The following is a 24637-nucleotide window of genomic DNA, read 5'->3' on the forward strand; positions in this document are numbered from 1 at the left end:
TTGGCTACTATGAATAATGCTGCTATGAACATTTGTGTACATGTTTTTGCATGGACATGTGTTTTCACTTCTCTCCGGTGTACACCCAGGAGTGGAATTGCTGGTCATATGGTAACTCTGTGATTAACTTTTGAGGAACTGCCTGACTGCTTTCTAAAGTGGCTGCATCATATTACATTCCCGCCAGTGATGTTTGAAGGTTCCAATTTCTCCACAGCCTTGCTGGCACTTGTTGTTATCTGTCTTTTTTTTTTTTTTTTTTTTTTTTTTTTGAGGTACGCGGGCCTCTCACTGTTGTGGCCTCTCCCATTGCGGAGCACAGGCTCCGGACGGGCAGGCTCAGCGGCCATGGCTCACGGGCCCAGCCGCTCCGTGGCATGTGGGATCTTCCCGGACTGGGGCACGAACCCGTGTCCCCCTCTTCGGCAGGCGGACTCTCAACCACTGCGCCACCAGGGAAGCCCTGTTATCTGTCTTTTTGATTACAGCCATTCTAGTGGATGTGAAGTGGTATCTTATTGTGGTTTTGATTTGCATTTTCTAAAGGCTAATGATGTTGAGCATCTCTTCTTGTGCTTATTGGCCATTTGTGTGTCTCCTTTGAAGGAATGTGTATTCAAGGCCTTGGCCCATTTTTGAATCGAGTTGTTTGGTTTTTTGCTTTTGAGTTGTAGGCATTTTTGATATATTCTGAATATCAATCCCTTATCAGATGTATGATTTGCACATATTTTCTCCCATTCTGTGGATTGTCTTTTCACTTTCTTGCTGGTTTCCTTTGAAGCACAGAAGTTTTAAATTTTGATTGAGTTCAGTCTATCTGTTTTTTCTTCTGTTGCTTATGCTTTTGCTGTCATAATTAAGAAACCATTGCCTAATCCAAGGTCATGAAGATTTACACCTATGTTTTCTTGTCAGAGTTTAATAGTTTTAGCTTTTACATTTAGGCCTCTGATTCATTTTGGGTTTTTGTATGTTGTGAGGTAGGTAGGCTTCCAGCTTCATCCTTTTTTGCATGTGGATATCAGTTGTCCCAGTACCATTTGTTGAAAAGACCATTCTTTTCCCATTGAAGTATCTTGGCACCTTAGCCAAAAATCAGTTGGCCATAAGTGTGTGGGCTTGGTTTTGGAGTCTCAGTTCTAATCCATTGATCTGTATGTCTCTCCTTATGCCAGTACCACACTGTCTTGATTACTGTAGCTTTGTAGTTAAGTTTTGAAATTGGGAAGTGTCTGTCCCCCAACCGTTCTTCTTTTTCAAGATTGTTCTGAATATTCTGGGTTCCTTGATTTTCCATATGAATATCCAGATCAGCTTGTCAATTTCTACAAAAAAGGCTGTTTTGATATTGATAGGGATTATATATTAAATGGGTGGATCAATCTGGGGAGTTTAAATCCTTTTTATGGATCTGCTGGAACTAGTCCTGCCTAACTCAAGCACCCAAGCATCTTGCCTTAAAAAAAAATTGTTGTTTAAACTTATTAATATAGTAGCCTGTGTTGTTGAAAAACCTAATTCTCTATGAGGCTGGAATTGGACTTTTCAGGTTCCAAGACAGCAAATAGTTACTCATATGGCCTGTATAGGTCGGCTTCTTGTGGTGTGTGTTCTTTTGATGTGAAAGTTTGCTGATGCCTTGCGTGTTTAGAAAAAATGTGGTATTCTGGTTAACACTCATTCTGATTAATAGAGAATTAACAGGTTCCACTCATGAATATTTAATTATAAAAGAGTTAGAATATATTACAGTAATATGACATTAAATTTTATGTAATTGTCATTATTATTATTGGAGGTGTCAGAAATTATTTTAGGATCTTGTAGTCCTGTGGAGGCCATGTGACTATCAGTTACTCTTATACTCTTAAGGCAGCTCATTTACTCAGCACATAATAATAAAGTGCCAGGCCCAGAGAAGGACAGTCATGGTCCCTGTCCTCACGCAGCTGACAGGGAAACCAGCGTTAATCAAGGTGCTGTGTGTGATTACAACTGATACACTGCACTTGCCTTCTTAGTGCTGTATCACGTCCACGCTATGCAGGCGAGTGTAGTGCATCAGAAAGGGATTTGCTCATCTGAAAGCTTGGAGGAGCCTTCTTGAGCTGAACTCTGAAGGAAAATAGGAATTAATTGAGGGGAGAGTGAAGGAAGGAAGTTTTAGGTAATCGGATGGCTGGTTAGGGAGATACATGGGGATACTGTGGTTATATCTGGCTGTTTGTAGCTTTTTTTTTTTTTTTTTTTGCGGTACGCGGGCCTCTCACTGTTGTGGCCTCTCCCGTTGCGGAGCACAGGCTCCGACGCGCAGGCTCAGCGGCCATGGCTCACGGGCCTGGCCGCTCCGTGGCATGTGGGATCTTCCCGGACCGGGGCACGAACCTGTGTCCCCTGTATCGGCAGGCGGACTCTCAACCACTGTGCCACCAGGGAAGCCCTGTTTGTAGCTTTTGAGGAGTCCCTGAAGCCTTGACTCTGGTCTTTACCCCTTCAGTGCCTTGTGACTTTGAGCAAGTAGCAACCTTTCTGAGCTTATCTACTTACTGTTTTTTATCCTATGAGGCAGTGTGTAGCCATTTTTACTTAGAGATACTTACTGAGAACATACAGAAATTTAGGCTTGTGATTGATTGTATTTATATAATTCAAAAATAATTATTTTTTCATGACCCTCTTTGGTTGTTTACTTAGAAGTGCAATGCTGATAAATTGAATATTTTTCTGAACATTTTTCCTAGTCTTGGAAATTAGGATTCACTTCTGTTCATAATACTCCAGAAGCTTCCACCCTGCAGGGGAACAGATATGGATGTAACTGAGTCAAGGCAGGTCATGATGCATGGTGTAATCATGCGCTGGAAGGAACTGGGAAGACTTCTGGAAGGAGGTAGAATTTGACCTGGCATTATTGACAGGCAAACATGCTGGTTTGACGAGAAATTCCAAGCGGAGGAAATGGAGCAAAGGCACAGAGCCAGGAGTACCGGGGAGGCTGGGGTTCCTGGTGCATGTGGGTAGATGAGCCGGGCAAAGTAGGTAGGGGCTGGGCTGTAGGGGCTTGGAAAGTCAGACTGAGGAGCCTGGCGTTTACTCTCTCTGCTTTGGGAGAGGCTTTTAGGCTTTTTTGTTGTTGTTTTGTTTGTTTTTTTAGCGGAGGAGTGGGATTGATTGCTTAGTCAGTTCTGCTTGAAGGTGCTAATAAGGACCTGCTTACTGCTCCGGTGTCCTCGCCAGTGTCCCACTGTGGGGAATTGTTTTAGATTCTGGGTGTCTCAGGGCACCATGCTTTCTCTTGGTTTTAGGCCTTGCGCGCTGTCCTCGCCTTGGCTTAGGAGGCGCACTTTCCTCTAAAACAAATACACACATACTTACACATACGGTCTGTTTTGCTGCCTCTCCTCGTCCTCTGGGTTTCTGCTTAAATAACACTTTTCGGAGTAAGCCTTCTTGACCTAGATCGGGTTGTGTGCCCTTCCCTGGTGCACCCACAGTACTTTATGGTTTTCCTGGTCCTAGATCTTTTACTTGTGTTGAACTTGCTTGTTTACTTCTCTTTCTCCTTCAGTTAGATTTACATCTTTAGTGGTCAGAGGCTTGAATACCTGGCACCTGGGGTGGGCTTAGTAAATGTTTGTTGGTTGAATGAATGAATGAGCAAAGAGGAAGGACTGGAGTTGGGAGACAGTAGCTCCTGGCAGGAACGTCTGTAGCAGTGGGTTGGAAAAAGGAGCTGGTGTGACTGAGCTGTATGTGTATGTGTGAGAGAGGCACAGTTTTGTGCCTGACTGACCATGGGCCTTGAGGAATGAGAAGAGTTGGAGGTGACTTTAGCTTGTGAACCTCAACAGCTGGTGTTAGTGAGGCCATTAACTGAGGGAGGGAGGAATAAGGAGGGATATCTTTGGGGGAGACTGGATGCAAACGTATCGGTTCTGTTTTAGGTGTAATTGGGGTAGCGTTATCATGTATGCGTACAATATGACATTGGGAGTGTGGATCAGAGATTAGGGAATCATTCATATCACCCTGTTTTTTCTCTTCATTGAACTTTCAGAGGGCAAGGGAGCCCTGGTGATGGAGTCCATAGAGGTCAGCCTCCCTGGCACAGGGCGGGGTGGAGAAGGGTGGTGAGTGGACCTGGAGGGGCAAATAGAGCCTCTGGCAGAGTATGTAAGTTTCATGAACGTAGAACCTTGATTGTCTTGCTTGTGGCTATTATACAGCTCTGTGCCCAGAACAGTGCCTGTTGGTTGAAAGAATGAATCAGTTCAGATGAATTAGGAGTAGAATTCACAGCAGTGGGTGAAATTGTCATGGGAAAAGAGAAGGGACTTGTGGGCAGAAATGTGGTGAATGCTTCCATTTAAGTGACACCAGAGGGGAGAGGACCAGAGGAGACCAAGGAAGAATGGTCAGAGAGGTGTGGTAGAACAAGAACATAAAGTCAGGGACGCTTAGTGCAAAGGGTTGTAAGGAGGTTATCAGTTGTAATGCCGAGAGGTTGAGTAGAATGAAGACTAAGAAAAAGGTACTGATTTTTGTCAATTTGATAGTGAGTTGAGAGGATGAGAAAGAGGTAGTGAGAGAGTAGACAATTCTTTCAAGGGTTTTGGTGGTAAATGCAGAGTGCTGGTAAAATGATAGTGAAATGATTGATCAAGTCCAAGGTGAGAAAAGAAATCACTGGGCCCTGATCAGTGTATTAGTTATCTTTGCTGCTGTAACAAATTACCATAAACTTAGTGGTTTAGAAAAAGACACATTTATTATCTGGTTCTGTGGGTCCGGAGTTCAGGCAGGGCTTTGCTGGACCTGTTGCTTCATGGCCTCCCAAGCCTGCAGTCAAGGTCTCATTTGAAGGCCCGACTGGGGAAGGGTACTCTTCTAAGCTCACGTGGTTCCTTCATGGGCAGAGCCAGCACGGTAGCTTGCTTCATCAGAACCAGCAAAGGAGAGTCTGCTAGCAAGACAGGAGGCACGATGCACGTTGCCTATTCATGGAAGTGATGTCCCAATGCCACATTCTGTTGTCAGAAGAAAGTCACTAGGTCCAGTGCACACTCAAGGGGAGGAGGTTATACAAGAGTGTGTGCTAACTTCAGGGGGTGGGGGTCATGGGCAGTCCACCGTGGAGTTCCAGTAGGGAGGGATGATGGCCCTAGGGGGCATAGGGCAGTTCTTCGGAAAGATGCCCTATAGGGCAGGATGGGAAGTTTTGGAGGTGCAATTCCAGCTGAGGGTTCAGGTATGTCGCGTTGGGGACCCTTCTGAGGAAGCCTTCCCTGCCGTCTCTCTTCATCCCCGATGAGAGGCGTAGGTGCCTCTTGAAGTGCTCTCTCCTATTAGATGGATTAACAGACTGTATTGTAATTGTCATTGATAAACCCTCTGCTCTGTGAAAATTGAATTATTTATCAGCAAATTCTTGGCCAATGGGGGTATCTGTCCTGCTTGCCTTAGGATGTTGCTAAGGATAAAATCAGGTAATTCATGTGGAAGTATTTTATGGAATGTAAAGAGATTTGCAAACAAAAGGCGTTGCCACTTTCCCCCCATGTTCAGTAGAGCACGTGGACTGTAGCGTACATTTTACTTGTTAACTTGGGTTCATTTTGTTGTACCTGAGTTACTGAACTGGGCTTTATTTAATGCTGTGATATTTTTAGGACTTTTCCAGTAGACTGTTTGCTTTTATGATAAATGACCCCAAACTGTTGTACCTTTCAAGTCCTTGTATCTAGTTTATTGTTTTTTAAAAATCTGTCCTTGCTGTTCCTTGTCACTTTTGCTTCTACTTATCTGTCAGTCTCTAGCTATCCTTTCCCCTTCTGATTTGTTGCTTCTGATCTTCTCTGGGCTTGGCAACCTGATAATTAAGCTTATTAGAACTATGCATGGTTTAATAGTAATCAAGCTAGGACTGTGGATCAGAGAGCCCTTCTCACAGTGAAGTGTGTGAGCTTTTGCGCGTGGACAGATGTCTTTGGCCACTGAGAGTGTCTTGGCATTCTTCCTAGTTCTGGCAACATTTGGATGAGGTGAGGCCCCACGTGGCCAGGTTCCATTCAAGGGGACGCCTCATTGCTCTGCTATGAGAAACAGTGTTCTCCTCCCCTTTGGTTTTGTTTTTTTTTAAAAAAATTTATTTATTTATTTATTTATGGCTACATTGGGTCCTCGTTGCTGCGCGTGGGCTTTCTCTAGTTGCGGCAAGCAGGGGCTACTCTTCGTTGCAGTGCATGGGCTTCTCATTGCGATGGCTTCTCTTGTTGCGGAGCATGGGCTCTAGGCGTGCCGGCATCAGTAGTTGTGGCTCACAGGGTCTAGAGCGCAGGCTCAGTAGTTGTGGCACACAGGCTTAGTTGCTCCGTGGCATGTGGAATCTACCCGGACCAGAGCTCAAACCCGTGTCCCCTGCATTGGCAGGCGGATTCTTAACCACTGCGCCACCAGGGAAGTCCCCTCCCCTTTGGTTTTGATGAGGTTTTAGTTTTGGGGCCGTAGCAAATAGTGATCGGTTGTGGGTGGTCTGTGGTTCATGGACTAAAAAATGTTTGAGAAGCACGGAAAATCTTTCTACGAGATCAACATCCAGACTTGTGTGTGTGTAGCTGTTGTGTTGCTGGCCTTTCCTTTAGGATGTTGAACTCCCAGCTTGCATTCCTAGGTATTCTTCCATGTTCCTCGTATGTTTTGGCTTTTCTGTCAGAGCAACTTGTGAACTTTTTCTGCCCCAACTTTTGCATTGGTTCTTTGTGGAGAAGCATTATTGCATTATTGGGAGAGAGCCTGTGTTCTGTGGGAACAGCCCAGGAGTTGTGTAGGGAGCCCTGCTCCTGGTTCTTGCTCTGTCCTCTCCCAGCCTGTGCCCCTTGGCAGGTGTCTCTGCCTGTGCCTTGATGCCTTTTCTAGAACAGACATCATGTCTGCTCTGCTGCCTTCTGGGGCCAGAATAAGATTTTAAATGTGAAAATGCTTGTTATATGTACATAATATCAAATGGAATGCCTAGCTTGTTGAGTTGATATTTTATATCTCTCTTTGAGTAGTTAAAAAAGTTATCAGTATTAGTAATGGTAAGTTCTACTGAGACAGTGTAATTTTAAATTTCATATAGCGTTTTTTTTTTCTGAATATGTTCTACTAGAATCTATTTATACAAGTGAGGACATTTAATAAGTGCTCTTTGATTATTTTCAGAGTATTGAGTATACTGGCTTCCTAGCCAAATTAAATTTATAAAAATTCTAATGATATTGCGATTCATACCTAGAAAGAATTTTTTTTTTCATTCTGAAATCAGTTTAAATATGCTTTACATGAATCTCTGGTAGTAGTGAATCAATTAATGTGATTTCTCAGGTCATAAATCAGGCTCGATATATTGTAGTATTAGTTCCTGTATTAGCTTCGTAGCCCTTCAACTGTTTTGTGGTTTGTTTTAGCAACTTGTTTGCTGTTGAACTCAATTCTAGGTGTTGAACTCAATTTGAGAGCCTAAAATGGTTTGTGCCCCAATTACCTTAGAGGTTACTGCTTCACTTTCTTACTGCGCTGGCCCCAGTAGTAGGAAGTCAGCCACGTAGCAGACTCGCAGTTTTCCTTTTAACTTGAGTACACACTTTAATTTTGTCTCTAATACATGAGCACAAAATATTTTTGTACTATACCATGTAATTTTTTCCCCCACTAACCTTTTGTGGTTTGTGTTTAGGGTGCATGTTGGCTTTCTAGTCTCAGAGGTCATTAGCCCGGTTTTATCGAGGCTTCCAGAGCCTGGTCTCTGACAGACCCTGTGTTCCTCTTTGTCGAGCAGCCCTGTGCTCTCAATGGTAGCGTTGGCTCTGTTGCTGTCCGTCAACATGGTAGAGTATTTTCACCCCCTTAGTTCTTCTTACTGGGTCGAAAGTAGCTCTTGTCTTACTGCTTGATTGTTCATGTTCCAGAAGACAGGTGGCAACTCGGGGTGGCCTCAGGAGAGGGAGACAGAGGTTCTTAAAAAGACTGCTGGTCTTCAGTAAATCCTACCGTCACCAGAGCAAGAGATGGGACCATTCTTTTTCCTTTCCATGAACTTCTGGGAATGCCATTCGTCCATGAATTCAACGAATATTTGCGCTTCTATTATGTGCCAGACGTTAAGTACCAAAAAAGCCAGACATCCCTTCAAGGATGCCCTGGATGTAGTCTTATCTTGAATATGTTAGAAAAATATTTATCGGAGTAGAAAAACTGCTAGATTGGGTTTAGATGCTGAATGGCCTTAGGGATTAAAGGTGGAGGTTGTAGGTTTAGAAGATATTTCTGAAAGGAATGACTCTTCTATAATTAAAAAAAAAAACAAACAGTTACAGATGACATTGTGGCAGAGACTGCTAGCTGATTGCGAAACCTGGCTCCTCTTCCTGGGCAGGTAGCCAGACTGCATTTCCCAATCTCCCTTGCAGTTAGGTGTGGCTTTGTGGCCATATCCTAGCCAATGGCGTGAGAGCTGAGAAGTGTGCCACTTCCAGGCCTGGCCCGTAGAACCGTCCGGCTCGGTTATCCGTGTCCTTTACCTCTGCTGGCTGATGCAGAAGAGCCCAGTGACGTAGGAAGGCTCCTGCCATGAGATGGAAGGAGATGTGGGGCCTGAGCCGCTGCTTGGAGGAGAGCTGCCTCCTGATCTACTGTTTTGGACTTTACACGAGCAGGAAGTAAATATTTATGGTATTTGAGCCATGACACAGTTTGCTCTAAGAGTTAGCCTGCCTAACTAGGCACGATGCCTAGAATGCTAGGCAAAACTGGTGAGTTTAGTAAAGGTGCTGAGAATTTCGGACTCTGCCTTAATTTTGATTTTTTATATGTCATGTTATGTGTAATGATCAGTGAATTTCAAGGCTCAGTTTAAAGCTATGTGACAAAATCTTTTTAATGTATCACTTTTAATTGATACAGCTGGTTTATTGCATTCAATGGGGCATCTCTCTGCCTTTGTTTTAATAAGCTATGTGGGTCCTCAGCTAGTTTTAAAGGGACTCTATGGAGACTTAAGCATTGTCAGTCCTTATTTCAAAGAACTGTAAATACAGTTTTCATCATGCAGCTTCTCTGTCCAAAAGCCAGTAATCACTTCTCATTATATAGCATTTTGTTTCATTTATTCCATCATCCAAAACTATATATATATATATATATATATATATTTTAGTATATAAAACGAATGTGGCTATGTGTAACCCTCTGACCTAGGTTCTCTGAAGGGAGGCAAAAATGGATAAAACATATTTCATGCCTCCAAGGAGTTTGTGCTGGTACACAGATAGTTACTAGGTTTCCATACTGCTCTCATCTCCTCACTTCAGGCTTTAATAAATCATGTATTATTTCTTCATTACATTTTTTTTCTTTTTTTTTTTTAGTATTGTCTCCAATTAGATATACCTTTTGAAGGCAGGGAATACTTTAAAGAGCTTCTGTGTCCTCTCTTGGGTACTTCTAGCGGACACTGGACTGTACTTAATTGAATAACCATCCTTGTAGTGTCTTTTGCTTTTCTTGCTTGGATATTCTGGTATAGTTTTGTATTATAGTTTGTGTTAACAGGCAAAAGTACTTTCTCAGTCTATTAGGAATCCATGGAATTGTGCAGTCAGGAGTGTTGGGACTGGATCTTTATTAGATCTAATTCCTCATCTTTTAGATCATCTAGTTTCTGATAGTCTAGGTGTGGCCGGTGTCAAAGCACATTAAATTTATAAATTTAATTTGGCTAGGAATCATGGGGGTGTCTCAGAGGCACAGACTCAGGCACCACTCAGACCTGTGGGTCAGAACCTGCAAGAGCCTCAGATGACCCACATATGCGTTAAAGTTGGGGATGCACTGCTCAAGGTCAACCTGTGATTTTATTCTCGAGAAAACTGGCAAAGTCAGAGAGTTAGCAGCGTCATGCAGCTGTTTGTTTCAGTGGCTCCCATCCTGGATACACCTTGGGATCACTTGGGAACCTTTAAAAAATACTGATGCCTGGGTTCCATCTCCATACATTCTGGCTGAAGTGGTCAGGATTGCAGCCTGGGCATCAGAATTTAAAAAATCTCCCTAGATGACTGAAGTGCAGCCACGCTGAGAGCCGCTCAACCTAGTTAATGAGAGAGTCCGGGTTTCCTGATGCTCTAATCAAGTAGTCCCTTTGCTCCACACATGGATGTTCTTTCAGAAACAGAGCTCTCCCTACCTGACTTTTCATTGTAGAGCATCACTCCGTTTTATTTCCTTCACAGCATTTATCCCACTTACCACCTGCCTCCCCCACTGGCATGTACCCCATGAGTGTGGGACCTTTGTTAGTCTTGTGTACTGCTGGGTCCCAGCTCCTAGGACGGTGTGTCTGGCACACGTGAGGTGCTCCTTTCATGTGTGTAGAACACATGGAAGGAGTTACGATAAAGATGGAGGCATCCGGCAGGAGGGAAATACAGGCTATTCAGACAGCACCAGTTGGGCTGCTCGCCTCAGTCAGCGGGAGGCTCCCGAGGGCAGAGAGGTCCGAGTCAGACTTGAGAGCCAGCCAGGGAGGGCAGCATGCAGACTGGAATCCAGAGCTGGCGTTAGAGCTTGTACTTTTCCCACTCGGCCCTTGCCTGTGCGCAGAGAGCTCAGCTGTCTGTCCCGGCCTTGCCAGCAGGCGGTGGTGGGCCTGGCTCAGGACCCCGTGGCTCCAGATCCTCCGACCAGTGAGTGCCCCTCTCTGCACTCCGGAGCCAGTCTGGCTTCCAGAGCCAGGTCTCGGCCTGGTGAAAGGACCTAGCTCAGAGGCTGGCCCCGGGGTACTTCATACAAGGTAGCCATTGCTTGTGTGAGTTTGCTTGTTTCGCCTTATTTGCTTTGAGACTCACGTTGTGTTTTTTAGGGTGGGATGTCATTTGATTTCACTCTCAAGTTATGTGAGTGAGTTTCTTTCCTGGTTAAATGAACTATTAAGACTTCATTTATTACGCTAGTGCTATTGAGAAATCATGGTTGGTTGTTCGTGATATTTCTGTTACATATGTTGTTTTTAGCGTTTAATTCTTTCGATTTGTTATTTGATACATTTTACTACTAATTTACCTGTCATCAAACTTTGAAGTCAGGTGTAAAAGTTCTTTTTATGAAGTCATTCACTAATGTGTTCCACTGTACATTAGTGGTTTTTAAAACTTTTGAGAAGACCATTGTGAGATGTCTTGATCAGTGGTAAACCTAAGCTATCTTGTTTTTGGGTAATAGGAAGCCAGAAAATGTTAAGTCTTGAACGTAAAACATTCTTTTTAACACCGTAAAATTTCAAGTTTCAATTTGGAAACCACATTAAGATGAGATGCTGCATTACGGTGCTGAGAAGGCTGTTGCTGGCGACTCTCAAAGATGTTGCCTGAAGTCTAGAATCCCACACTCGGTTGGGGGAGAGACTAATGTTGAATTTTCCAAAGGAACACGAATGCTGAGTCCATAGTTCACAGGGAGAACCCTCAGGCCTGGATTGCTAACCAGTAGTTACCACTATTGATTAAATCAAGCAGAAGAAGGACAGTAAAAGTACTGGAACAAGAATTTTCCAGAAACAAGAAATAAATGATTAGGAGCTGATGGTTATCCTGGTAGCTGGGGTCGCATTGTGGAGAAAGACTTTTTCTGTGGTGAAGCACCCACTTCCCGTGGCTCCAAGGGAGAGGAAGATCAGAGCCTCAGGGGAGTGAGCTTAGTCAGATTTCAGCACTCTTCGCGGCACAAAAAATCCAGGCAGCCATCAGTGTATTGTCAGAAAATGTTAACGTTGTTAAAGATTATCCTCACTGGGGCTTCCCTGGTGGCGCAGTGGTAGAGAGTCTGCCTACCGATGCAGGGGACGTGGGTTTGTGCCCCGGTCCGGGAAGATCCCACATGCCGCGGAGCGGCTGGGCCCGTGAGCCATGGCCGCTGAGCCTGCACGTCCGGAGCCTGTGCTCTGCAATGGGAGAGGCCACAACAGTGAGAGGCCCGCGTACCGCAAAAAAAAAAAAAGATGATCCTCATTAACCGTAGTAACAATGGCATTTTATATTGAGTGGTACTCTTGAATCTAAAGCCCTTATCTGTGCAGTATCCCATCCAATTCTCTGTACTTTTTTGGATGAGGTAATACAGAGAGGTTAAATTACTTTCCCAAGGACAGCTAGTAAGTAAGAGAACTGAGTTTTTTGTATTTTAAACATGAAATGTTGAGGGTGATTGTTGAACTGTCTTTGGTTTTCTAGGTATATAAATCTGTGGTTTATAGTGCTGGAGGAATAATCTAAAAGTTTATTTAATATTACAACTGAACAAAAAGGGACCCAGACTAATTGGCTGGCAAGACTCAGAGAAATTCCCCCCTCCTTTTTAAAAGTTACTGTGGTATAGGTTTTTTTTTTTTAATATCTTTATTGGAGTATAACTGCTTTACAATGTTGTGTTAGTTTCTGCTGTACAACATGGTGTAGGTTTTTATATGAAAGCTTTAATTTTATCTACATGAAGCAGCCTGAGAGCAGAGACCTGGTCTTCCAACGTCTCCCTGACTCACTCCGCCCGCCATGCTGTTAGTTGGCACTCAGGTCCGTTTGAATCAGTCAGGTATGGGCCTTGCTGTTGGGAAGCGGTAATGATGTCGTTGAATGTTGACTGAGCTGCAGAATGAAATGGCATTGGTTCTCCTTAGTAACAATTTACTGTACGTACAGCACGTATGCTCCCTGTTAAAAAAAACTGCTCAGGTACTGGAGGTTCAGCAGCATATATCTTTTTTTCACACACGTGTACTTTACATTTTGAAACACTGTTAGCCTACAGAAACATCGCAGGTGTAGTGCAGAGAACTTCTTTCCCCATGTGAGAGAGTGAGTTGCCGGTATGTTTCATCGCCCTTGACTGTCAGTACTTTATTATGTGTTTCCTACAAACAAGAACATTCTCCTCCATCACCACAATGCAGGCATCAAAATCAGGAAATGAACACACAGACCTCTCTACCGTCGAATCCTCCGAGCTATTCTGGTGGTGCCAGTTGACCCAGTGCTGACCTTGTAGAGAAAGGCCCCGCGGGGACCCTGGGTGGCGCTTGATTGTCTCCTCAGCCTCCTTTGATCCAGAACAGTTCTCAGTCCTTTCTGACTTCCATGACCTTGACGTTTGTGAAGACTACAGGCCATTTTGTGGAATGTTCCTCAATTTGGATTTGTCCGATGTTTCCTCATGATTAGATTCAGGTTTTGCATCTTTGGCAGGAATATCACAGAAGAGCCAGTATTTATCTTTTTCAAAGATTAGTTTTACATTTTATTTTCTGTTTCCTTAGAGCGTTTCCCAAAGTGTATTCTGCGGAACTAGCACCTACTGTGTTCTCAACACCGTGCCACCTATAGAAGGTAGGATTCGAAAGCTTTTGACTTACAGGAAGGGGTGGGCTTGGCAGTGAGAGTAATTCCATCACTGTAGTGCAGGAAAGCCTGTGATGAGGAGGCCTGGGTTCTGCCTTTAACTTGCTGTGTGATCTTAGATGAGTTACTTAATCCATCTGGGGGTAGCAAAATAATACTCCCCTCGTAAAGTTTCTGTGAGGATTACAAAGGCAAAGGGTTTAATCACATGGAAAACTCAGAGCACTCTGCAAATGTTAGATACACTAATACAACGATTTTGTAATTCTAGTGTCAAATTCTGGGTGACTTAGAGTAGGAGCCTTGTGGTATTGCCGGAAAAGCCAGAGGTCATGTCTGAATCCCATTTGAGCCACTTACTAGCTGTAGATCTTGGGCAAATTAATCTGAACCTCAGGTTCTTCATCTGTAAAATGGGGGTGATTATGCCCAGACGGGTTATTGTGACGATTAAATGAAGGAGGACAATGTAAAATCCTTTCTGGATGCCTGATATAGAGTCCCACAAATGTCTGCTCCCTCATAAATAGTAGAAAATAAATGTACTTGATCACATGTAGCTCAGATTGAAGTTGAATGGGACGAAGCAGGAGAGGATGCCCCAAACCCAAATTGACGGCAATTGATCGCAAGGCTTCTGGGCCTCGCCGCTTTATCTGCCCCCACCTACATGTTTTTAGATTGAAAATATAAAATTCAGGTAAACAGTGAGAAGTTTATTAAACCTGAGTTTGAGTTGACCTAGACCTGGGTCAGAGGTTTGGTAATATGATTGACAGGGAGAGGGTATCTGGCCACCTAAAAATAGAAAGGGTAAGATTTGATGATCACACGCACTCTAAGAAGAGGAAAGGGGTTGTGAAATAGCAAAACTAGTTATACTTTTCTATTAAGAAAACTTATTATTTTTTTAACCTTTAAAAAATCTTTTGGATAATTACAACTGAGTTTAATTAATTTTGGAGAATTTCTTTCGAGAAGAATAAGAGGAAATCATACCAAGGCTTGGCACATCGTTGGTGCTTAATTAATATTTATTTTGGATGGATAGCGATTTGAAGGTCTTAGATTAGTAATGGCAGTATTTGCTGCTGTGAGCACTGTGCTGACTTGAATTTAACAATATGTGCTTATGTTTCCCTGAATCAGTTCCTATCCTACTAATTAAATCTAAGCACATAATAATTAGAGCTAAACAGAAAATTGTAGCGCTTCCTTTTAATTTTACCACTCCAAGTTGTTGATCAGATATATTCCCAGTAAGACTGAGCAATTTGGTACACTGTTAGACCAGCTTATTTTGAACAGTTTGTTCTAGAGGTTGAGAGGTTAATCATAATCAACTTGATTGAATAACAGTGTTTGCAATTATTCACAAAACCAAAATTATTGAATTTTTATTAATTATGAATCAAAATAAAATGTATACATCATTTCCAGGTTAGACTTAATACAGTTATGATTTACCTTGTAGAAGTCAACAGTGTGTTCCAAGGAAAAGGTCAAATACATTTCTTTGGATTTAAATGAAGGATTTGGTAATGTGAAATCTCAGATTTAGAAATAAAACATGAAAATAAGAATTCTGCTTTTTGCCTGATTAACTAAGTGAATGAGCATTCTCGTACATTTTAGAAAGTTTTAGTTGAGTTATACGATGCCTCTAAAGTTATTATTTGGAAAATATTTGAAGGTTGACTGGAAAAGGTGGTTCATTCTCTGGAATTAATAGCTGTCAGCCAAACAAATCATCTGTCAATTTCAAGAGCTTCACAAGTTCTTTTTATTGTGAAGTAGGTTAGAAAATTATTTTGTGAAGTCATGTATCAGACACGCATATTTTGCTAGATAATGATAGTGAAGTGTTTTACTGTATTTGGTTGACACTTCCATTTTGCAGTGTCAGAGTTTAACTCTGGATTTAAATACCGAGATGCAGTTGAAACCACTGTATAACTTACTTTTAACATTAACTCAAGATACTGTTGGAATCCTTGTACTGAGACAAGGATTTAAAAACTGGTACATGTGTTATCTAATTATGATATCAATTATAGTTACTCCAAAAACATTAAAAAGCAACATTTAATTAAACAACACAACTTTATACAGTATAGCCATGTGAGCAGTTCTTTTCTAATGTGAAAGCAAAGTTACTCTTTATTCCATTTTAACTAGAAAAACTGAAATTTGAAAAGACGAGTTTTAACAGTTTGGCTGTTTGAATTCCTGATATTCTTTTCCCAGTGTGAAAACTGCCCTCTTCATAATGCACAGTGGGAAAATTTACCCATTGTTATGTTTCTTAAAAACATCCAATTTATATACAGCATGAACCTAAAATTCTGGAAATAGCACAGTTTAAAAACTGATTAAGGGGAACCCGTTGGCCTGTCATACTTCTATTCCTTTTGAACCCATGGCCGCACATCCCCATATAGTGCTAAATTTAGGAACTTGATTGAGACAGTGCTCACACAGCTATTCTCCTTTTCCTCTTTAAAAGCCTTTGGGCCGATTCACTGCTGCCTGATTTGGTATCAGAGTGGAAGACAGAAAGAAGCCTTTTCTCTAGCAGTTAGTTGTGCTGTTGAGAAGAGTGCTCGCTCGCTCGCTCCGTCTCTCTCTCTCTCTCTCTCTCTCTCTCTCTGTCTCTGTCTCTCTCTGTCTCTCCCCAACCCCACACACACCCACACATACACCCACACACTCACTCATATGCTTCCTATGCCGCAGGACAGCCGGGTTCTTCAAGGAGGCTAAAAGGACAGATGATTAACATCAGGTTGTGACCACAAACATAGAAATAGAAGCGGGGGTTTCATATTCCATTCATTGTCAAAATTATACGTAAATAGTTTTTTCAGAGCTGTGACTAGTCATATACTATTCAAAGTAAGCCAATTGATTGAGCATCTAGCATAGTACTGTTTTCATAGAAGGTACCCTGTAATTGGTAAATATCGGAATTGAGTATAGATTTTAGAATTTTTTCACCTCTACTTTGAAGATTCTACACATCAGGGGAGATTTTTAAAGACCAGAGTAAAACCACTTTAGGGAAAGAGAGAAGGGAGGTAAAGGCTCATGTGATTTGGTATTGTGCACTTTAAAGTTTTATGGCCATGGTACCTCCCTTGAGAGGATGAAGTGCAGGGAGCATGCATAAGCACATAAAATTACAAAGGTTTTATAGTGTGTAATTAATACAGAACTTTCTATGAACTTGCTTTTACTTAAACCCTTTTTGTTTTTTGGTTTTGTAGCAAGGTTTTTTAAAAGTTTAATTTTATTTTGCTATTAAATTAAAATTTTGCAGTCAATTTTTAAGTTTTTCAAGTTTTTATACTGCTTATAGAAATAGAGGATAGGCATTATAATTCAATTGGTTGTGTAGTTCATGGACCAAAAAAGATTTAATATGCTAAAACTCTCAAGTTCTTCCCTATGGGAAGATGTAGTAAATTTCTTAGATGTTATTTCTGTACCCAGTATTTCCCTGTTAAGATCTTTTCCTTGAGAAGAAATGTGTTAATCAGATGAAAAGTGTTTGGAGAAGATTTTATTATGACTGTAGAAGTATTTTTTATTCTTTTATGTTTTTCGCATGTTCAAAAAATAGTCTATGCTAAACAAAATTGTAGTAAATGACTGGAAAAATATACTACTGTATTTCACTTTCAACATTCTTAACTAATACCTGTATGCCCATATAAGGTTGTTTAATTGTAAGGCATTTAAAATTACTGAATGTGACAGTAAATTCTCTAGGGATCTATGCCTGGAGGAGAATTAGAGATTATCTCATTCTCCTTGATTTGGGAAAGCTGAAAATATTAAGTAACTTACCCAAGGTCACACAATTAGAAAGTAGCAGAACTGGGCCAGAATCCTGGGCTCTTGACTTCGAATCCTTTCTTACCTTACTGATATCAGAGTTAAGTCATTTCACCTGTGACTTTCTGGAGCGAATTCAGTCTTCAGTATTTTAATATATTGCTCCTTGGCACCCAGTTATGCATTGTACCTTTTGGATGTTGGGGCTTCCATTTGGCATTAAAAAAAATTGGAGTGGGTAATTTGAAACTCTGACCTAAATGTGTCAAACCTGGCAAGAAATTAGGAGCCAGGCAAAGGGACTTTGTTACAGGAATGAAACAACAAATGATATGTAAATAAATAAGTGAATGAAAGAAGGAAATGATCTGTTTTAGAAAGTATCAGGGAGACTGATTATCAGATAGACATACCATCTAGTCTGAAAGTAAGGAGCTTTTCCCTCACTGATTTAGAAGAGTTACGTTTTGATGAAATACATTAATCGTGTAGATATATATGTAAATCAAATTAATTAAAAGTGTATGTTTTTAGATTTAGGCTAGAAAGGCCAGCCTCTGTATTACCTAGGTAGCTAACTGGAGGTTTAAATTCCTTATATGTATAAGATTTGTAATTTTCTTTGGAAAGGATAAGTCTCATTTGTATTCTAGGGGATGAAGTAGTATTAATTTATCAATAAAGTAAGCAGTCATATTTTATTATAATTCCTCTTTTCTAAAAACCTTAAAAACATTTTCAGCTGTTAATAGAAGATTTCTAGGTGTTGTGAGTTTAAATCATTTTATAGTTTTGATGTACTTCATGGAAACCTGGTGAAAGACCCTTTAAAAGCGATGTTCTGTTTATGGGCAGCTGCTGGGGTATTCCCTGTTCATTTGCTCGCCACGGAGCAAAAAGCTCAATCTTATTTTAGAGCCTCTTGACCAGATTCCTGCTGCCATCTATCTGATAAGTGTGTAAATGAGTTTTGTTAACTAAGAGGAATAATGCTCTTGGTCTCCCAGTGACTAAAACTCAGCTGCTGTTTCTGACCTTGCCAGTGTACTTAACAGGAGATTTTCTCTATGATCTTCTCTGAATTTATTGTTTTCTTCTTTATAGATGATCATGGGAACAGCAATAGTAGTCATGTAAAAATCTTTTTACCGAAAAAGCTGCTTGAATGTCTGCCGAAATGTTCAAGTTTACCCAAAGAGAGGCACCGTTGGAACACTAATGAGGTAGATAAATTTCTATTTTTAGGGGTACAATATTTTTTAAGGGCAAACTCGCTAGGTCATTTTGCATAGTACTACTTTATATTAGCTTTAAATTCAAAATATTGAACTAGGAAATTGTAAATGAGAAGAATACTTAATTTGGATTTGACAGAAACCAACATGTTTTTTGACCTATCTCTGATCTGCTTGGCTTGTGTTGCAAACTATCAAATGTGCACGCTGACTTACTAAGGTAGCATGAGTTTCTTCTGTCTTTGTGTTTTCTTGCATTTTGGTGTGTTGCATTTGGTGGTTGACTCTGTTTGCATCTCAGTTAAACCTTAGTTCTTACGTTGTCATGAATTGATAAGGGTACAGCTCCAGTATTCTACAGAATGTGCCGTGTCTTGACAATGTGAAGTTTCTGTAGAATTTGGAAGGGCAGGGTTCTTATTAGCAAAATAGCTCTTGTCCTCTCTGATGAAGAAAGTTTGCATGGAGAATTAACTGGTTTACCTTAACGATAGGAATTTGTATTAAGAATGAAGGCTGTATAGTAGGTTGTTGATCTGACATTCAGTTAGAAGGAAGATTGATGAAGTAGAGTGAATCAGAGTTTATTTTGTTGGATGATGTTTCCTTTTTTGGTAAATCTTAATCTGGAAGTCTCAATATTAGGGGTGGATTGCTTTGTCATCTTTTTTATTTTGAAATCTGACTATTTCAATTTAGGGTAATACCCATTTAGTGTGGTGATGAGAATTGGGTCTGTGTCCATCATGCTGGGAATTCTATTCCTTTAATTCAAATGGCTGGGGTTATTGGTTTTGCAAAGTTGGTCTCAATCAATTCGTGTTGCTGGTTCAACATTTATCAGTACTTCCAAGTTAAATTATAAATATAACACCCTGCCCTGTATTGGGCACTCAGTTTTATTAAGATACAAGAAGAAAATAGTGCTGCCTATTTACCCTTATTTTTAAAAAATCGTTTTCTCAAATTCTTGACTTACAGTGCTTTTGTTTTGAGTTATGAGGTTATGTGAAAGTCTCTTCACTTATCCTAGTTTACAGAGTTAAATACTCACTAGAATCTCATAGTTTTGTTACCTTGTCTCAACTGATTTTAAACTTCTTTTAAGGTATGCGTATTTTGATTATTTGAATAAATTATATTTCCCCCCTCAGACAGAATACTTTTGTTTTGACAAACAGCTAGTTTGGAGGCCTGTTGTTTTAATCAGTCATCTATTAACTGTTTCAAACATTTTAGACATGAAAACAAAGTAAAGGTGCTGAAAATTAGTCCTAATCGTAGATCATTACTCTGTCAGCAAAATAGTACAATTTGGGAGCCATTCAGTAAGTCAAAACTAGGTCATGAAATATTAAAGAACTCAGTAAGTTTCTTAGTAATCCCTGAAACAGGATTTGATACTATGTTATTATACATTAGTTCCAGTTTTTTTATAAATGTAACAAAACATAATTTTTTCAGTATTATCTTTTTATGTAATTGGCAATTTATTTTAATTATGACTTGAAATTACATTTGAAACCAGCAATTGCTTAGTGCATTGAAGTTAGTGGTCTTAAGAGTCTTACGAAGCTGTAGGCAACGGTGTCAGAAGTTAGTCGGTAGATTCTTTAGCTGAGTGGTTTCAAAAGTTTCTGGAACTTTTGAGCACAGCCCTCCAACTTTCACACATTTGTTTACCTCTGAATTATTTACGTGTTCCACCTTACTGATATTTTAGATACATTGTGAAACACCCAATAAGGAATTTTTATAGAGGACAAAATTAAGAGGCAGATAAGAAGTCGTTCCGCATTTTCTTCTAGGACCCAGTACACCTAGCCCCTCGGAGACCGCTGGTTTAGGTCCCAGTGTGGTTTCAGTTCAAGTCCTAAGAGGGGAGACTGCACCCCCTTCCGACCGGTGCAGCGTGAGACTGGGGGCTGAGAAATGTGGGGTGGTTGCACGAGCTGTCACTGCTGCTGAAATGTGGGTAGAAGAGCGTGTGCTCCTGTGGAAGGCGGGGGCGTGGCAGGGGGCCTCGGCTGGCAGGGGCCAAGGCACACGCCCTCTTCCCTTGCCATCGGTTGTGCTTTTGGTGATCTCCCTGCTGAAAACCGACAAAACTCCTACGACAGAACTGAATTCAAAGGCTGGCCCATATTTCTGTGTGGAGGACTTTGGCTTTTTTTTCTTGTTGATTTTTGGCTTTAGGAGAAAAACAGGAATCTTGGAGTGGCAGCAGGAGTTTTTAATTCTGTAGGGTGTTACGTGGTGATGGTGACATGTCATTTTTTTTTTTTTTACTGGCTCGGATAATAGAAACAAAACAATTAGTACTCCTGTGAAAGTACTTGTTTCTCTGACCTGGCTGGGTTTGGCATTTTCCCATGTCTTTCAGCCTGCCATCCTTAATGTCGCCACTGAGCCCTGAAGGGGCTGTGTCGCAGTGGGACTTTGTGACCCCGGGTAAGGCGGAGTCAGTCACGTTCGGGCAGCATTGCCCGTGGAATCTTCAGTGGTTCAGGGAGTAGAGTGTAGCCACCCCGCTTTGCGAAGGGCCCGCCCTCCCCCTGGGGTTGGGGTAGCTTGCTGTGTTCTGGCGGAGGACCCCGTGAAGGAGTAGGCTGCTGCTTAGGAGCTGTGTTGTACAGAAACTACATTCCTGTTGATCCCACTTCCTGGGACCAGGCACTCGCACTGGGAGGGGCATGTGGCACCAGCGCAGTTGCGAGCACAGCCGATGTGGGTGTTTTCCATCTCACTCTCTGCACAGCATCTGTTCGCCAAGTAGACTGGCGGCCGGGGTTGCCTGTATGAGATGTCAGCTGTCATCTTTCTCTGTCACCCGTGTTCTCTCTCTCTCTGATGGGTGTATACAGTTGAGTTCCTGGGTATAATTTGACTCCTCTGTACTTTTGAGACAGCCCTTTCCTCAGACCTGTGTTGTAGCATCTGCGGTTACTTGAGAAAACCCACCGTGTATACTGTGCGTGTGCATCCATTGAGAGAGGGAGGGTGAGATGGTGCCCTTTCACGTGTCGCCGCGTATCAGCACCTGCTCCCTGCTGGTGACTGGGTGCTGTGTATCGTTAGTTCTGAGCCTTCTAATGATATTGCAAGGTGTGTAATGTTTCCTTTTGCAGATGAGGGAGTGTGGGTAGAAAGTGGTGAAATAATTCGGTCAAGGTAGCGCACTAGACAGGGCCTGTCTCTCTCTGTCTGAGCTTCATTTCTTCTACGTTGCTGATTAATTCTTGGGAACATTCATTCTACTGTGTGTCGTCTAGGCTTTGAATTAAAGACGCATAACCCTTAACCACATTAGCGTACCTGGCAGATCCATTCTAGAATTTAGGTTCGGATTAAAAAGAGTTAATATAAGATTAGTATTGTGGGTTCACATGCAAATTTGGTAAAGCTGAAAGTCACTGAAGAGGAAGACTCTTAGAAGATAAGACCGATTTTAGGGCCTACTTAAGCACTTTTAACCTTTTCTAACTCACTGGAATAAGTAAGATCTCCTGCCTTTCTTGAATGTTATTTGCAATTGCAAAATAACTGTTGTATCTAAAAAGAAATCAATTTTAGATTATGCTTTCTCAGCCATAAACACTCTTTTCCCAGGTTCTGAAAACAATATGGAGATGGTGATGATGGTCATTATGGCAGCGAACATTTATTGACCATCTACTGTTATGCTAGGCACTGTTGAGTTCTTTCTGTGAATAATCACATTTACTCCTTGAACTAATACTATGAGGTAGGTTTTGTGATTATTCTTACAATATAGATGAGGAAACTTGAGCCACAGAGATGTTAAAGTACCTGAAAGTGGTGGCCTTGGAAGTCCAAGCCTATAGCCTGATTTTGGAGTCCATACTTTTCTACAGTTCTGTCCCGAAGAACGATTTCAAATAAGACTTTCCCAAGATCTCGTGCTGTTTAGTGACTTCTAATCCTTTTGTTTTTATTCATTTGCTTCTTTTTTCACTTTGCATTTTCCAGTATTATACGTAAACTTAATGTATTTTTTTCTGAGGATTAAAAAAAAAAGTAGCAAACACTCATTTCTTAGGGAAGGAGTTTTGATTCTTAATAATGAATATTCACATGTGGGCTCTGGGTGAGGAAGAAAATATATTAAAAAATAGAAATTTTGTACCTGTGCACAACTGGAGGGTTGATAGGCTTGATTTTTATATCCTGGGCAGGAGAGAAAGAATGTATTAAACACAGAGCACATTTGTTAAAGAACCAACTCTTATTTCATAATCAGTTTGGTATTCACACCTTCATTAGGTGAACTATTACAATTTTCTGCATTTTAAGTTAATATTTTTAAAGCCCAGAGCCAGAAATAATTATGCTAATGCAGCTTTCTGATTACACAAATGACTACTTCATAATTACACATATTAGTACTCCATATATGTTGTCCAGACTGAAATTCCTTCTGTTTAGTCATTAATTAGCTGTTTGACTTAAAATGTAACTACTGCATTCCCCACTTGCTGGATCTGGATTTCAAATGGCATTCTTCCAAAGCCAAACTAATGCAGCACCATGAACCTTTTATAATGAAAATGTTCTCCTTACCTATGTTCAGATCATTTTTGTGTGCTGCTATTTTTGAACTATTAATGCTCTTTCTTTTGTTTGTTTTTCCGCTAATACAAAGTTTCTCCAGAGCAAGCAAACAAAAAAGAATTCTAACTTGTATTGATCTTAAAGAAAGTTGCAGCACAGGTTTGTAGTTAGTGATAGCTTCAGAGATTTTCATGTTAAATGCATTTTTTTAATGGTAAAAATGTCTGTCGAGGGAGCAGTACACATATAGACTGATGCATTCTCAGCCATACCAGAGAAGCTGAAGAAGAAAAACTCCTTGAGTATAATGCTTTTCAAAGGGAGAGAAGTACCCTTTTAAGTCCTGAATACTTTTTTCCCTCAACTTTTTATATTCAAGTAAGAAAAATGGACTTTATGACTTTGAAAATTGTTAAATTATATTTCATTTTGGTTATTTTGTTTTAACAACAAGAAGCCACATTACTTTAAAAACGTTTTAAAATCATTTTTTTGTATAGGCATATATTCTTGAGTATTTTTGTATTTTTGTCTGTATAACTTATAAAGTCGTAGATTTAGGGCTGTAATTTTTTCATTGATTGGTTTTACTAGTATATTTACATATTATCTTTTTGAAACATAGACCCATATTTTGGGGGGATCATTTAAGACTCTTTAAATTTCCAAGATGTGAGCTAAGCTGAAAAGTATTTTTATACTCTGATTATAAAGGTGAGTGAGATAGTTTGGCAGTGTTAAGGGTTTTTTAAAATTTAATTTATTTACTTTTGGCTGCATTGGGTCTTCGTTGCTGTGCGCGGGCTTTCTCTAGTTGGGGTGAGCGGGGGCTACTCTTTGTTGCGGTGCATGGGCTTCTCATTGCAGTGGCTTCTCTTGTTGCGTGCAGAGCACAGGCTCTAGGTGCACGGGCTTCAGTAGTTATGGCATGCAGCCTCAGTAGTTGTGGCTCGTGGGCTCTAGAGCACAGGCTCAGTAGTTGTGGCACATGGGCTTAGTTGCTCCGCGGCATGTGGGATCTTCCTGGACCAGGGCTCGAACCCATATCCCCTGCATTGGCAGGCGGATTCTTAACCACTGTGCCACCAAGGAAGCTCCAGTGTTAAGGGTTTGACTGGTCCCAGGTCATCTCTGAGGCCAGGCAGGGCTTTTCTGGTTAAATCACAAAAAGGAAAATGCACACATGACCCACAATACACAGAGCCAGGTTTTTTTTTTTTTTTCTTCCCCCCGTACGCGGGCCTCTCACTGTTGTGGCCTCTCCTGTTGCGGAGCACAGGCTCCGGACGCGCAGGCTCAGCGGCCATGGCTCACGGGCCCAGCCGCTCTGCTGCATGTGGGATCTTCCCAGACCGAGGCACGAACCCGTGTCCCCTGCATCGGCAGGCGGACTCTCAACCACTGCGCCACCAGGGAAGTCCAGAGCCAGGTTTTAAGAGTGAAAGCGTTTGATTTTTATATATGGTACCAAATTTGTAATTAAATGTTAATTTTGTAGCAGTTGGATTAACCATAATTCCTCTGTTTAACTTAGTATGAAGTGAGGTAAATGGATACTGAGAT

At 41.2% G+C, this 24637-nt stretch overlaps 1 protein-coding gene across 15 annotated transcripts in view; it reads left to right on the forward strand.

Moving 5' to 3' along the window:
• The window catches only part of CAMTA1 (calmodulin binding transcription activator 1), an 892953-nt gene that overhangs the window by 15284 nt on the left and 853032 nt on the right, over positions 1–24637 (forward strand). For 4 of the 15 annotated variants that reach the window (XM_067718808.1, XM_067718817.1, XM_067718826.1 and 1 more), the window contains exons 1-3: positions 8469–8702; positions 13349–13418; positions 18372–18490. In XM_067718808.1, the coding sequence (XP_067574909.1) occupies positions 8619–8702; positions 13349–13418; positions 18372–18490 (273 nt within the window). In that variant the 5' untranslated portion in view covers positions 8469–8618. Of the gene's footprint in view, positions 1–8464; positions 8703–13348; positions 13419–18371; positions 18491–24637 lie in introns of those variants that run through there. The other 11 variants (XM_067718865.1, XM_067718880.1, XM_067718888.1 and 8 more) reach the window with 7 other exon arrangements.

This window comes from Pseudorca crassidens, chromosome 2 (genome assembly GCF_039906515.1).
Source record: "Pseudorca crassidens isolate mPseCra1 chromosome 2, mPseCra1.hap1, whole genome shotgun sequence".
NCBI lineage: Eukaryota > Metazoa > Chordata > Mammalia > Artiodactyla > Delphinidae > Pseudorca > Pseudorca crassidens.